Consider the following 14172-nt stretch of genomic DNA (forward strand, 5'->3'; position numbering starts at 1 on the left):
AGAAGGTAGTTTTATTATACATACATACATACATATATATATATATATATATATATATATATATATATATATATATATATATATATATATATATATATATATATATATATATATATATATATATATTCTTTTTCCACGCAGACTGGGGCGATGCCGTGCGAGCTCGTCAGGGGGTATGAGAGGTGGGGTGTGTGTGTGTGTGTGTGTGTGTGTGTATGTATTATGAGAGAGAGTGTGTTTTTTCGACTGTGGTGCCTTTGGGCTTGACTGACGAGAGCGCGCGCGCGCGCGCGAGAGAGAGAGAGAGAGAGAGAGAGAGAGAGAGAGAGAGAGAGAGAGAGAGAGAGAGAGAGAGAGAGAGAGAGAGAGAGAGAGAGAGAGAGAGAGAGAGAGAGAGAGAGAGAGAGCCTCGGGCCTACGCGTGGCCGACAGAGAGTGGGAGGGGGGGTTTATGGTCAACTGGATGGGGGTTGAGAGTAGCGGGCTAAGGGAAGTGAGTGTGGGTTGGGTGGGTGCTTGAGAGAGAGAGAGAGAGAGAGAGAGAGAGAGAGAGAGAGAGAGAGAGAGAGAGAGAGAGAGAGAGAGAGAGAGAGAGAGAGAGAGAGAGAGAGAGAGAGAGAGAGCGAGAGAGAGAGAGAGCATTGCATTGCATTGTGCCTGCAGGCCTGACTGACGAGGGGAGAGAGAGAGAGAAACAGAGAGAGAGAATGACCGCGGGGGCCGTTCTCATAGAGAGCGAGAGAGTGTAAAAACGAGGGAGGGAGAGAGGGAGACTAGGGAGAGAAAGCTTGGGAGAGTGGTGGCCCGCCTGTAGGAGAAAGACACGGGGGATAAAGGGAGGGGAGAGTGAGGTCGAGGGGGTGTGGACGAGAGGGGAGAGGGAGAGCGTGATATGGCGGCCCGCCACGGGGGGGAAGTATGGACGAGTGAGGAGGGGTAAAAGAGAGAGAAGATTGAGCTAATATGAATAATGGAAGGGAGAGAGGGAGACTTTTGTAAAGCATGGTCGCCTGCTAGAGGGAGAGAGAGTGTGTGATATTTTAAGCACCTTGCAGGGCTTGGTGGAAGAGAGAGAGAGGAAATAAATAATGAAAGGGAGTGTGTGTGGTGCCAAAAGGAGACGTGGCTGCCTACTTCACGCGCGCTGGTCGGTGGCGGCAATAATAATAATCAGAAATGCTTTTTTTTTGTTGTTTCTTTACCTCCAGCTTCCCGGATGGGTTGATTTTTACGGCCTTGATTTTGAAAACTCGGCCAACTTCAGTTTCTTTAGCTGTGCTAGAGGGCGGTGCGGCTAATCCAGTATCATTAGCCCTCCCCCTAAGGTAAGGGCGTTTATGCCATTAACTCATTGCCAATTGATGTTGTGTCCTCATCAAGAATGTCGATAGGTGGAGTCTGATCAAATCATAGAAAATAAGGTTTGAACCGCCAACCATTTACTTTGGTTTTATGAAGCTTACCATCAGCTTCCATAAGCTGTTAACTTCCATTGGCATACTTTTTTTTTAATGATGAAAGGGCCTTCCCATTGGAGTAGGATCTTCTTATCTTTGTGTGTGTCAAAGCGATTGTCATGGCGGAGCACCAACATGCCCTTCTTTAAATCTTTGGTCGAAGACGTTGATTGAAACTAAGCCGTCTCTGTTCTACCTGTGCCGCATAATAATTGATTGCTTCTTCTCTGTCCAACTGTAGTCATTCTAAGTCAAGGATGTGATCTCTCAAATGCATGTTGGGTCATTGAAGCTGTCTTGCCATCACTTTGAGACTTGCTAGTTGCACCTCAATAGATAAGATTGCCTCCTTGCCAAAAACCAAATGATATGGGGTGAACCCCAAAGATGTGCGGAATGAAGTTCGATAGGCCCACAAAGCTGGGAGTAGATATTTATCCCAATCCCCAAGATGATTCTTAACCCGCTTGGTGATAATTTTATAAACCATTCCATTTACTTTTTCAACTAGGCCATTACATTGAGGGTAATATGGTGAGGAGTGCCTCCTTGTAATGCCTAGTTTTGCATTAACTCTCCTACCAAGTCTGCTCTGAAACCTTGTCCTCTATCAGAGATAATTTCTAATGGTGTGCCAAACCTGCAGTATATGTGCTCGTAGACAAACTTAGCTACCTCTATAACTGTGATCCTAGTTGTGGTTGTAGCTTCCACCCATCTAGTCATATAGTGGACTCCCATGATGATGTAGAACTTTCCTGAGTTGGCCCTAGGCAATGGTCGTATGGCATCTATACCCCATTTTTCAAATGGTCCATATGAAAGAATAGGTGTCTGTGGTTCAGGCATGAGTGACCTGGTGCCTGTATTTTGACACAACTTACATGTCTTACACCAGTGGTGGCTAGGCCATACAAAACCAGCCTGCAAGATTTTCCTACTTGTTATATCTAGGGAAAAGTGACCACCACAAACACTATCATGACAACTGGCAATTACCCCCGTAATTTCATTAGAGAGAGGGACCTTCCTGAGTATTTGGTCCTTACCCTTACAATATAAACCGTCATTGATAAGTCGATACCTTGTGGCCTTCCGGGTAAGCCATTGCTTCTGTCCTTTTGTTAAATCGAGTGGACATTCCCCTGTTTCCAAAAAATGCATGTTGTCGGGTAAGGCGTCACTACCTTGAAATAGAGGGAGCTTTAGCTTTATAGCCCCAACCACCACTTCCTGCAGTCCATTAGGAGAAATATGAACCTTGCATGGGCCTTGTAAGGAATCCTAATTTTTACGGATTAAGGCTAATGTTGTGTGGGGTTTAGGGGGCAAGGGCATTGAAGAAGGTAGTTTTGAGTAGGCTTTTCTAGCCTTTTTTTTAGACAAATGTAGGATGTGGACCTAAAGGGTTACTTTCTCTCTCTAGCTTTTTTTAAAGTGAAGGAAGCACAGGGGTGTGTCCACATCAGCAAAAACGTGGGTCACAAAGAGACAAAATTTGACTTTAAAAAAAATAAATCATTTTTACTTGTTTCTAACTTAAAACTCCCTCCCAATATATATACATATCCAAAAATCATTTTTTGACCCATTTTTTAACCCACAAGCTTAGAAAGTCCATTTTTTCAAAACTCTTTTCCCCCAAAAAGTAATAAACATTTTGTTCTCTCCTCCTCCTCTCTCCTCCCTCCTCCCTCCTCTCTCTCTCTCCCTCTCCTCTCCCTCTCTGCCCCTACCTTCCTCCTCCTCCCCAATCTCTCCCTCCCCCCCCTCCCTCCTTCTCTCCTCCCATCTTCCTCAACCTCTCTACCCTTCCCCCTCTATCTTTTCATCATTTTCTTCCTCACGCAACAGCTTCCATGGTGCTCACAGACATCACAAATGGTTTGCTTCCACCACCACGTACTCCGCACACCAAAAGCATACATATTCGCTTACCCACGGCATTTGCACCGAAGACCACTAGTGAAGGTGATTAAAAGTCATCACAGGAACGTCGCACCGCTTGTGAGACCAATGTTGACATTTGGGTGGATGGCCATTTGTACCCTTACGATCCTATAAGCCGCTTCCATCCACCATTTAATAGCCTTTCCACATTTCTTCAATTTCTTGGGAGGGAAGAAGCAGGTTCGTTAGGCTATTGCAAGCGGTTGTGTATGGGTGCAGGTGCTTCTTTGCATATGTGGATGCACGAATGTCAAGCTCTTCACCTCAAGACGACGGCATTACAAGAGAGTGTTGCCTCTTCGGAGAGGGTAGTTAAAACTCTTGAACAACAAATGCAAGAAAAGGAGTCCCACATCCAGAAGCTTACCAACACCATCACATACTTGAAAGAAACACCCCTTGGTGCAAGGGAACACAAACGCACGTATTCATCCATTGAAACTCTTGCACATTCGGGAGGAGCACGCAAACGACGAGTTACAGCCACAAGGTGATTTGGTCTTTACTTGCATGATGCATTCTTACTTCACACTATTTTCTAACATTTATGTTTATTTGTTGCTAGAAACTTCATCCAGGAGGCATGCGGTGGAACAAGCCAAGATGATCGAGTCAACCTTCTCACTAGTTGTCTCAATACCTAGGACGTGATTTCTATCTTACAATCACCTGGAGGTAAGCACATTAAGGATGCAGTCACCAAGGACCTTATGCGTAAATTAAGAAATGTGGTTAGTGATGATGACGTTCAACAAGCTTGTGATGAGGCTGGAATCAGCACCAAAGCCTATCAGGCTATTTTACAACTCCTAAAGGATGCCCTCAAAGAACATGGCATTGTGGAAAACCTTTTTCCCATTTCTCACAAGGTCAAGCTCGCAAAGAAGGCCACAAACGAAGATGTGTTCTCCCGCATTGGGACATACCTACACATTGAGGACACAATGCCAACTTCCCCTTATGCTTCGTGCGCAACAAAGACAAGGGGAAAAGGTAAGAAACAATCCATAAGACCTTCGGAGAAGGGCTTTCCTTACACAATGTGGAACAATATTTTCGTGGATCTTAGAAGGCTTCAAGAAGCCATGCTTAGATTTTACGAGTTACCCGAAGAAGGTGACACACTTTACTTTTTTCTTTGGTATTATTCTTATTATAACTCTGAAGTTTAAGGTCTTAGCACTATTTATTTTGTAGTGCTTGGCACAAAAGTCGCTTTTGTGCTGAAACTCGATGAGTGTCAAATAGTGAAAGGCCGAAGGTTAGAGAGGCTAAGTGTCACTCTAATGAACGAGGCCCTTCTGCAAACCAAGCGAAGGGATTCAATCGAGCCATCTCCCACCCAGAGTACATCATTGTCGCAACAGATTATGTTACCAAATGGGTAGAATCCAAAGCAACGGTGAAGAATGATGCATACACCACCGCGAAGTTTTTGTATGAAAATGTCTTCACAAGATACGGGTTGCCGATAGAGATAGTCAGCGATAGGGGTACACACTTCTTAAATGAAGTCATTAAGAACTTGCTTAGCGAGTTCATGGTGATACATAAGAAGTCAGCTCCCTATCATCCCCAAGCGAATGGTCAAGCAGAAAGCACGAACAAAATTCTGTGTACAGTGCTCAAGAAGATTGTCAGTGACACGAAGACAGATTGGGAAATGAAACTGCCATCTGTTCTGTGGGCTTACAGGGTTGCTTATAAAACGGCAATTGGTACGACTCCCTTCAACATGGTTTTTGGGTTGGATGCCATAGTGCCAATGGAGTTCCTAATGCCAACCCTACGTGTCGCAAAAGAACTAGAATGGACAGGACATGAGTTGTTAGAACGAATAGAAGAGCTAGAAAAGCTTGATGAGACTAGACTGAAAGCAGTCGTAGGAATGTACGCTTTGAAGCGAAGACAGAAGCAATTTCACGATGATCATATCATCACAAGGCGGCTCAAGCTAGGTGATCTGGTGTTAGTATACACTGTGAAGGAGTTTGCCAAGAAGTTCACCAAGCACGGACGAGGTCCTTACGTGATTAGTCAATTGTCTTCAGGAGGTGCAGTCAGGCTTTCAACTCTAGATGGAGAGCAGATGCCGAATTGGATCAGTGGCTGTCGTATAAAGAAGTATCATATGCCGCTGACCAACGAGCAACTAGCTAAGTTGCACAAAGCAAAGTGGAGACAGGAGAAGAAGCATCTTACAATTGAGTTAGCTCAAGAGGAGGCAAAAATTCGGGCTCAAAAACGCAAACAAGCAATTCCACTCAAGGAAAGTGTAGGAAAGCATTACAAGATAGAGTTCATAGATGATTCGCTAGTAGATGCACCTCTGCCTTTCATTGAGGTCACAGTAAATAATCAATTGCAAACACATGCATTCATAGATACAGGAGCAGATGGTAATACCATTTCACATGAACTGTATGGGTGTTTGAATGACATGTCTGTATGTCCTACGGTGTTACAATTTCAGGATTATTCAGGACATAGGTCCACTGCATTAGGTGCTTGCGATTTGATGATAAATGTTGGTGACCTAACCTGTGGGGACGAGTTATTTGTCACCCAACCTAAGTTGCAGGATGTGCCTATCATTTTGGGAAGGACATATCAAGCGAAATACGACTGTTACTTCAATTGGGGGGAAAGGTCAGTACACTGCAAGGTAGATGGACAACACAAGTGGGTGGATCTGGTGACTCCAACTCAATTCCATGGTCCACAAGTGCTGCCATTACCAAAAGCACAAGAAAAAGAGGCATCGGATTCAGCACAAGACTCCAAAAAGGAAAAAAAAACTACACCAGCAACAGGGACTAACAAGAAAAGCACAACTCACACTGATAAACAAGAAAAAGAACTACCAGAAAGAGTTGCGGCAAAAGGGAAGTGGATATGGGTAAAGAAATCCAGCAAAAAAAATATCAAATCCACGACTCACACGACTCCCAATCAAGCAAAGACTGAGAAAGAAAAGCAGACAATCAAGAAGCCAAGCACAGCCGCGGGAAAAGAGCAATGGATTTGGAAAAGAAAAGATGACAAATCAAAATCCACGACACACACGGCTATGCAGAAACAAGCAAAGACAAATGCCAAGAATACCAAACCCAAAGAGCAAGCAAAGTCTAGAAACACACGAACTCATAGTGGTACACAGGTTTGGATCAGAAAGGATGAAGTGCAAAGCTTGACGAAGCAGGAAACAACAAAAAAGCTAACACGAAGAACACACGAAGAATACCCAAAGGGGAAACACCAGATGAAGTGGGTTCCCAAGAGTCTAATTCATCCGGCTTATAATGGTATGAGTTGGGTTCCCAAAACGCTAATGTCGCAAAAGCCATCAAAGACAACACACAACAGTTCTCAAGGAGTAAAGCGAGACATGCAGATACTAAAGAAACCCAAGATGCATAGCAAGATATGGGTGAAGAAAGTGAGTTCTGTTCTCATACGAAACACAGCAAGGGTAGACGTGGCAATTCCAAGCAAAAAGCCGATTTGGTATCAAGCTATGGAATTGCAGCGTAAGCTATTCGGATGGAGCTCAATATTACTGCCAACAAAGTCAGGGTTACAAATGGTTTGTCACCAACAAGGATATGTGAAGTTGCCATCACAACCCTGGCAAGAGAGAGTTCGAAAGAAGCAAGGATATCAACGTATCCCTATGACACCATGATCTTCAAGGTCATTCTGGTGACAAAGCACCAAAGACATCGCCTACATTGTACATAATCAATTAGAATAGGATGGGATAGAGCTTCGCCATCGACAGCCCATGGAAACATCGTCCATGACCTATTCTTGCACAGCATATGGTTTAACATGCATGATTTGTGTACGCATACATAGGGTCACTCAAGACCTTGCATAGACACGAGCTTCGTACCCGACACACTCCTACAACAACCACGTTGTCGCACGTAGTGCTTCGATTAAGTGGGGGGGAGTCACGAGTGCTGGACAGGTCAACCGTGAGGAGGATTGTTTTTTAATTTTTAAAATCTAATGTCTAGAGCACACATTGGGCTTCGTGTGATGTCGCGCGGCGTGTGTGTATGGTTGTTTTCTTGAAATTTTTTGCCTTTTTGAGCCAAAACGAGCGCAAAATGCACTTTCCAAGCACTAATTAGGAGAATTCAGAGCTCAAATGGAGTCCAAAAGGTGTTATCATGAAAAAAGTTAAGCAACTGTGCTAAAGTGTGTTGATGAGCTTTATTTGTGTTTTTTCTGGTCAATTTTGGCATTTTTCTTTAATTTTCCTTATTTTTCTTCAATTTCTTTTGAAAAATCCATAAAATTTGCTGGAAGCTCCAAATCAGAAACGGACTTCAAACGCCGAAGGTACAAGTGAAGAGGTTTCTAAGGAGTGGTCAAATGACAGAATCGAAAAAGAACGCCCGAATGGCCACTTAACGGCAAGAGCTTGAAGATGTCAAAGACTAGAGAAGAGCGTCGTCAAGCAAAGCATGTGATGTATACAGTCAATTTTGCATGTCACGGAATATGCTACACAATGGTATGCTCAGAATCAAGTGTCAAGGTAAGTCACGGAAACCTGTGGGTATATAGGCCATTTGGGGACCTCATTTGGTCATTGCACTAGTGAGAGAGCTAGAGAGGGAGCTTTTCTGTGCACGCAGTCACCGGCCTAGTAGAGCTCAAGCACATCACCCTTTGCAGCGAGAGTGCACAGGAGTGCTCACCCTACATTACAGAGCGCACTCACTCACCCACGCAGCTCAGATCCACACACAGACGGCTAGCACGACACTATGGCGTCGAGATCCCACCGCCCCGATACATGCGGTGCAAGTCGTGTTCCCTAGCAGGGAACAATGGAAGCGGGATCCAGTCAAGTTTCGGCAACACAAGTCGAAGGTATAGTGCCACAGTTTGAAGTGATCGCACAACAGGCTGTGATCAAATGTTTCATCAGTTGCGAGAGCTTGGAAGCTGCGAAGACATTCGTGCTGAAGACAAAGTATCAGACTCCAGCAGGCGACAACCTGACAATCATGTCAGTGCCGCAGTCTTTCCGGAATTTACAGAGAATGTCCGAAGTACGGAAAGTGATGCAAATGATTGGATTAGAGAATTGGAATTTGCAAGATGTGGTGGCGGTCGACGCATGAAGGTGCTACGAGCTTATGACATCCCTCAAGGAAGACGGCACCGCATCAATCACCTCAAACAAAGGGAAGCTTCTCCAAATCCAAATCACATCCGACGTGATTAGAGAAGCCCTAGAAATCAAGACTGGAAGATTCAACATAGCTAAGCTGCGGACAACTCAGAGCATGAAGAGTTCCACATTTCTGCAGACTGATGGGCAGAAAACTTTCTATGATATACTTAACGATCAGATAATCTTGCCCATGCAGATTTTACATCAGATGTTTAGCATCATCAAACCACAGAAATATACACATCCAGAAGTGGGACTCACCTATTGGCTAACTACAGCAATGAGCCATCCACAACCACTAAGATCCAATCTGCCGGAGAAGATCTTAATGAATATCAAGAGAGCGGCAAAGACGCAAACAGTGAAGAAGAAGGGTTATTTGGGAGCTGGGCAAATGCTTACATGAGTAGTCTACCAAGCTCTTGGCATGAAGGAAGACTTGAAGCTGCAGGCCTCAGATAACGCAACCCTAATTCACATGACGAGGCGTTTGCACAAGAATCTCCTGTCAGGCCAAGCAGAGGAAGAAGAGTCTGAGGATGAAGAAGCCACAGCCACAGCCACAGCCACAGCCACAGCCACAGCCACAGCCACAGCCACAGCCACAACTTCATTCCACAAACCAATAGAAAGGGAAGAAGAAGAAGCTACAGTACAACCTGAGCGCCGCACAAAGAGGAGACACGATCCGAGACAAGAGCAACAAAGGGTAATAGAGGAGATTAGTCGTCAAACCGAACCTCAACCCAAGAGGCAAAGGCAAGTTGCTCCCCACAGACAAAAGCATGAAGAGCAACTACAGCATTTGACTCGCATGAGTAGATTGGGACGAAGATTAGCTGAAGAACAAGTGACAAGAAGACATGATGAAGAGGGAGCTCCACAAGAAGAGACAACTGCTGTTGTAGAAGAGGAAACCGTGCAGTACTCTGAGACGGTACAACATATGGAAGTGGAACTAGAAGAAGAACTTCGAGCAGCTTATGAAGAGCGCCAAGTACCACGAGCATCCACAGAGGAGCCAGAAATTCCGCTAGAGGACATTTCTACAAAGGAGGACTGGACATCCATGATAAATCTTGAAGCAGGCAACACTCCACCTCCTTCACCAAGACAAGATTTGGTTCCTTCACAACCATCTTCTCCATTAATAGCTCAACCTGCAGAAGTTAGCGAGCCAAGCCCGGCTCTTGTCGAGCAAAGTCCTCCAAGACCAGAAATCGCAGAAGAGGCACAAGAAGAAGGAAGGAGAGAAGCAGACTTGCCAATGCTCGCCAGAGATGAACAAATAGAAGATTGGAGAAACCGCATGATCCGAGAAATCAATAAGATGGTAGCATTGTCGCAGAGTCAAAGCCAATTAAAAAGAGAGGAGGAGGAAAGAAGACGAAGTGTCCAAGACGAACTTGCCAAAGCCAGAGCAGACGCAAAGAAGTCGGAGGAAGAAAACCAAGCACTAAAGCGACAGATCCATATCCTCCAGACTCAAGTAAAGGAAGCGATGGAAGCAAAGAAAGTGGCCGAGGACAGAAACGTAGAAATTGAAAACCAAATGGCCATTATAAGAAAGCTGCATCAGGTGGCTATGGAAAAGCAAAGGTGGATGCAGGCTCAGCTTGATGAGCTTCTCATGCAGCCGTTATTGGCTCCTCAACCATCCGCGCAGCCAACTCAGAGTATCGAAGGTCAAGAGATGCTCAGGGAGCTGGAAGCACTCAAGAAAGAAGTGGCGGAACTCAAGGAACAGAGAGAACTAATGACAGCCACGACAGCTCAAGCATCAAGAACTAATTTTGAAGAGATGCCAGAAATGGAACAGATTGAAGCAATGGACACAGAGGAACCTACACAAATCGAAGAGCCGATGGCCAAAGAACCCAGTGGGGAAATGGCTGCGGAAACCTAAGACAACGAACTGCTCCGCACTATGCGGCAGGAGGTAGAAGAAGAGCAAGAGCCTACTATCAAGGCATACAAGAAGTGGGAGTATGAGGTAGTGTCAGTTGCGGTGAAGCAGTATAAAAACGCACAACAGATCATTGACAATATGATACAACCGTCCCTACCTTATCCTCTCCTTCGGCTCATCAATGCCATGCAGATAAAAGAATTGTTGCCTTCTTGCACTATGGTAGAGACAGGAGGATATGAACCTCTCACATCATCTGAAATGTCAGGAGCTGCTCCTCTCAAGAATTAGCCGAATTGGCGGCTAACATGGTTCTCCCAGCACATGGGGTCTACCATAGAATACAATAGGGCACCCAGGGCTCAAAGGATTAATCCAACTTATTGCCCAGTCGCCAGACGAAGGGTGTGGACAGTGTTTCAACAGACAAAGGCTAGACATCCGAATTGGCTAAATTACCCAGAACTGCCACGACCCTCAGGATTCACTACGAATGCATACTTTGTCAGAGCCTGGAGGAGAACACAACACAAATTCAGGGGCGTTCCAGATCTTGAATGTGTCATGCTTACAAAGGCAGCTAGTCTTTTTATCAAGATCTTCCAGACCTTCAAAGAAGACCTACCTGACGACACAACATGGGAACTTTTCTTAGAAGGCGACGAGGGATTGGCATATGATTTGACAAAGCAGCCAACTCATCACCAAATGATGGGACTATTTGCCAGATGCCAGTTCCTACCTAGCTCTTACATGATGACATTCGAAGAGCTATTTCACACAGGATTCTTCGAGGTGGACACACACTTGTTCAAGCCAGTCATCCAGAACTTGGCTTTGAGGTATGTAGCATTCAAAGATGCACATAATGCAAATCCAGTGCATGAGCGGATCAGAGAAGCAGAAAACAAAGAGAGACAAGAAGAAATACGAAGAGCTATAGCAGCCCGACGACATTCCCAAAGCACCTAAAGAAAAAGCATGTCCGAGGACGAACAATGGATTAAGTGGGGGGGAGTGTTGTCGTCACATCACGGGCATATACCTCCAGCTTGTAACATATGTACACAGTAAGACATGTGAGACCCATAGAGGGGTTGAATTTTGGAAGGAGGGACGAGTTTTTTTGGGGGGACTATGAAGTGAAGAGAGCAGAAGAGGTAAAAGCCTCTTGACAGGCATATCTTTGTGGGTCCATATCTCTCTTTGTGCTAAGTATTTTGCTATGAAGTTTTGTGTGTGCAATGTTAATGCTTTGATCTACACTTTGATGTAAGTTGTTGCATGTAAAAAAAAGTATAGGCAAACATCACGACACTTTTTGGCTGTGTTGCTATTTTGCTCATATCTTGAGGTAGGAGTGTCCAAATTAATTTTATTTTTGATGCATGAGGTCACGCTCACAAAGAGCTTTACACTGATGTCATCAATCGTCATTTTTCATGACCTGCAAACATCATTACGTTTTTGTGCACGGCTTGTAAATTGCAGATCTAGGACATTCTAGCTTCCAAAAGTGCATTCTAGTGATACCATTGGCATTAGGGACCTTGTGGGGTGTTGAGGAGTGATTTTGGAACATTTTTATTTTTTACAGCATTACGCCCTACATCATTACGCGTATTGGTGTCAGGTACCCAGGTGCTACAGGTGATGCCAAAGTGTTGGGATATAGTCTAGACTTGCTTTTAGCATGTTTCCTTGCATTGTTGATGCCCAGAGGACCTAGTTTAGTGCCGGGACTCTTGTAGACGGAATAGCGTCGTGCTGACTAGAGAGTCGTAGCAAGTGCTAGTTTAAAGGATTCCATGGCTTGACAACCCATCGGAAACTCCGACTGCCTATCCGTGGTCCATACTCCCTGTATCGACAATTAGTAAAGCTAGTTGTGAGACAGATCCACTATACTGCATAGAGTAGTGGTGACAATCCCCGAGGCGCAGTGTTGATCCATGAGACGATATTGCGCCCGACAACACGGAGAGACTATGTAGTGGCCGCTCCTCCACCAACGTGGATGGAAATATGACTATATATGCATGACAAATGTTAAGTATGAATCCATAATAACATTACACTGTGATTTCACACCTAGCTTTGTATTCTCAAAACATTTACTTAAAATGTGTTGGAAATCGAGGTGGTTGTTGCAAGTGCATGGTTGACATTGAGAAAACATGTTGCACAATGGCTACGGTCCCCTTGTCTTTGCGGTTCTTGAAGCCAAGGAGCTTTCCTTTCCAATGAAGATCCAAGTTTGCACGATTCCGCACACGATGAGGGCCAATAGCAGATGGTTGCAAGTATACCCAAGCACCTTTGGTGAACTCTTGTGGCACCCAGTCATCATCTACACCTCTAGTGTTGTGGCATGCAACTGCTGTGATCTCATCCTTTGGCCGCCTTTGCGAAGTAGAGTTGGCCATGGTTGAGCAAAGAAAACTAGGAGGAGGAGAAGGACGTTGCTTGTTGCTACAATGTAGGTGGGTAAAGTGATATGAGAAGGTGGTTAACCCTTGTGGCAATGGGAGGAGAAGGTGGATAACCCTTGCTTGGTGTGGCAATGGAAGGTGGTAGGGGAGGAGAGAGGAGCTTCCTTGCTGCAGCAATGGAGATGGTGTAGAGAGAGAGAGAGTGTTGGAGTAGAGGATGAGCGTGATGGTTGCAACCAAGGAGGGGTTGGAAAAGGGGTTCTAGAGAGAGAAAATCACTTTTTGCCTAATAACTACTTTTGGGGGAGCTCTGGATAGCAAAAACAGATTTTTCAAATTTTTTTTAAAAATTTTGAATTTTAGGGTTTTTGGATGCACGTTTTGACTTTTTGAGATCAAAAAATGCTTTTTTGACCATAAAATAGTTTTAGGGGAGTTTTCAGAAGATGAAATTTGAGTTTTGAAAATTTTCAAATTTTTGGGATTTTTTCAAAACCAGATAAAAAAGGAGGGAACTTGGAGGTTCCATATGGCCCACCCACCCCCCCCCCCCCCCCCCCCCCCCCCCCCCCCCTCCACCCCACCTTCTCACTAGGTAAGAGCCCATTTAAGAAGTGTAAGACTACTTTGTCCCCCTACATTTTTGAGGGCATAGAGTGTGTCCACCACCCTCTTCTCATTGGCTGGCCTCTAATTAACCTTAATCCCAAAGGGCCCCTAGAGGGTTCATATTTTTCCTAATGCTTTTTCCTGCTAAGGCATTAGCTTCATTGTTTTGAGCCCTTGGGATGTGGTGTAGTTGAACTGCTTCAAACTTACCCAACAAAGTTTTTACACAGCTTAAGTGAGTCCTCAAGCTAGGATTCTTTCATGTCCATACTCCATTTACTTGCCTCACCAAAAGTAGAGCATCCCCAAATACGTTAAGGCGCTTTACCCCTTTCGAGGCGCACCATTGTAACCCCTTGGTTAGTGCTGCATACTCAGCTTCATTATTAGAATGTGATTCTAACAAATGGCCAAGCGAAAATATGTTGATACCTTTGTCATCAAAGACCATTATGCCTGCAGACAGCTGCTTTATCGGATGCTTGCTTGTAGGCTCCATCGAAGTAGAGAGAGTGTGCTCTTTCTACCACCGATGGCTCTGAAATTGGTTGAACGCCTTCCCCTTTAGATTGCTTTACCTTCTTCTCAAAGTTTTGGAGGTCATGAGTCCCCCCAAGCTTG

At 44.7% G+C, this 14172-nt stretch overlaps 1 protein-coding gene and 1 pseudogene across 1 annotated transcript; both read left to right on the forward strand.

Annotated features, from left to right (window-relative positions):
* Positions 1-9415: 9415 nt before the first annotated feature.
* Positions 9416-10094, forward strand: LOC147439134 (uncharacterized). The gene is made up of 2 exons (XM_086483973.1): positions 9416-10035; positions 10085-10094. Exons 1-2 carry the CDS (start codon positions 9416-9418, stop codon positions 10092-10094), a joined length of 630 nt encoding a protein of 209 aa, XP_086340099.1.
* Positions 10095-10102: 8 nt separating this feature from the next.
* Positions 10103-10801, forward strand: LOC147439135 (uncharacterized; annotated as a pseudogene).
* Positions 10802-14172: the final 3371 nt, after the last annotated feature.

The sequence above is a fragment of the Adiantum capillus-veneris genome, chromosome 16, assembly GCF_014529385.1.
Source record: "Adiantum capillus-veneris isolate H3 chromosome 16, ASM1452938v2, whole genome shotgun sequence".
Classification (NCBI taxonomy): Eukaryota; Viridiplantae; Streptophyta; class Polypodiopsida; order Polypodiales; family Pteridaceae; genus Adiantum; species Adiantum capillus-veneris.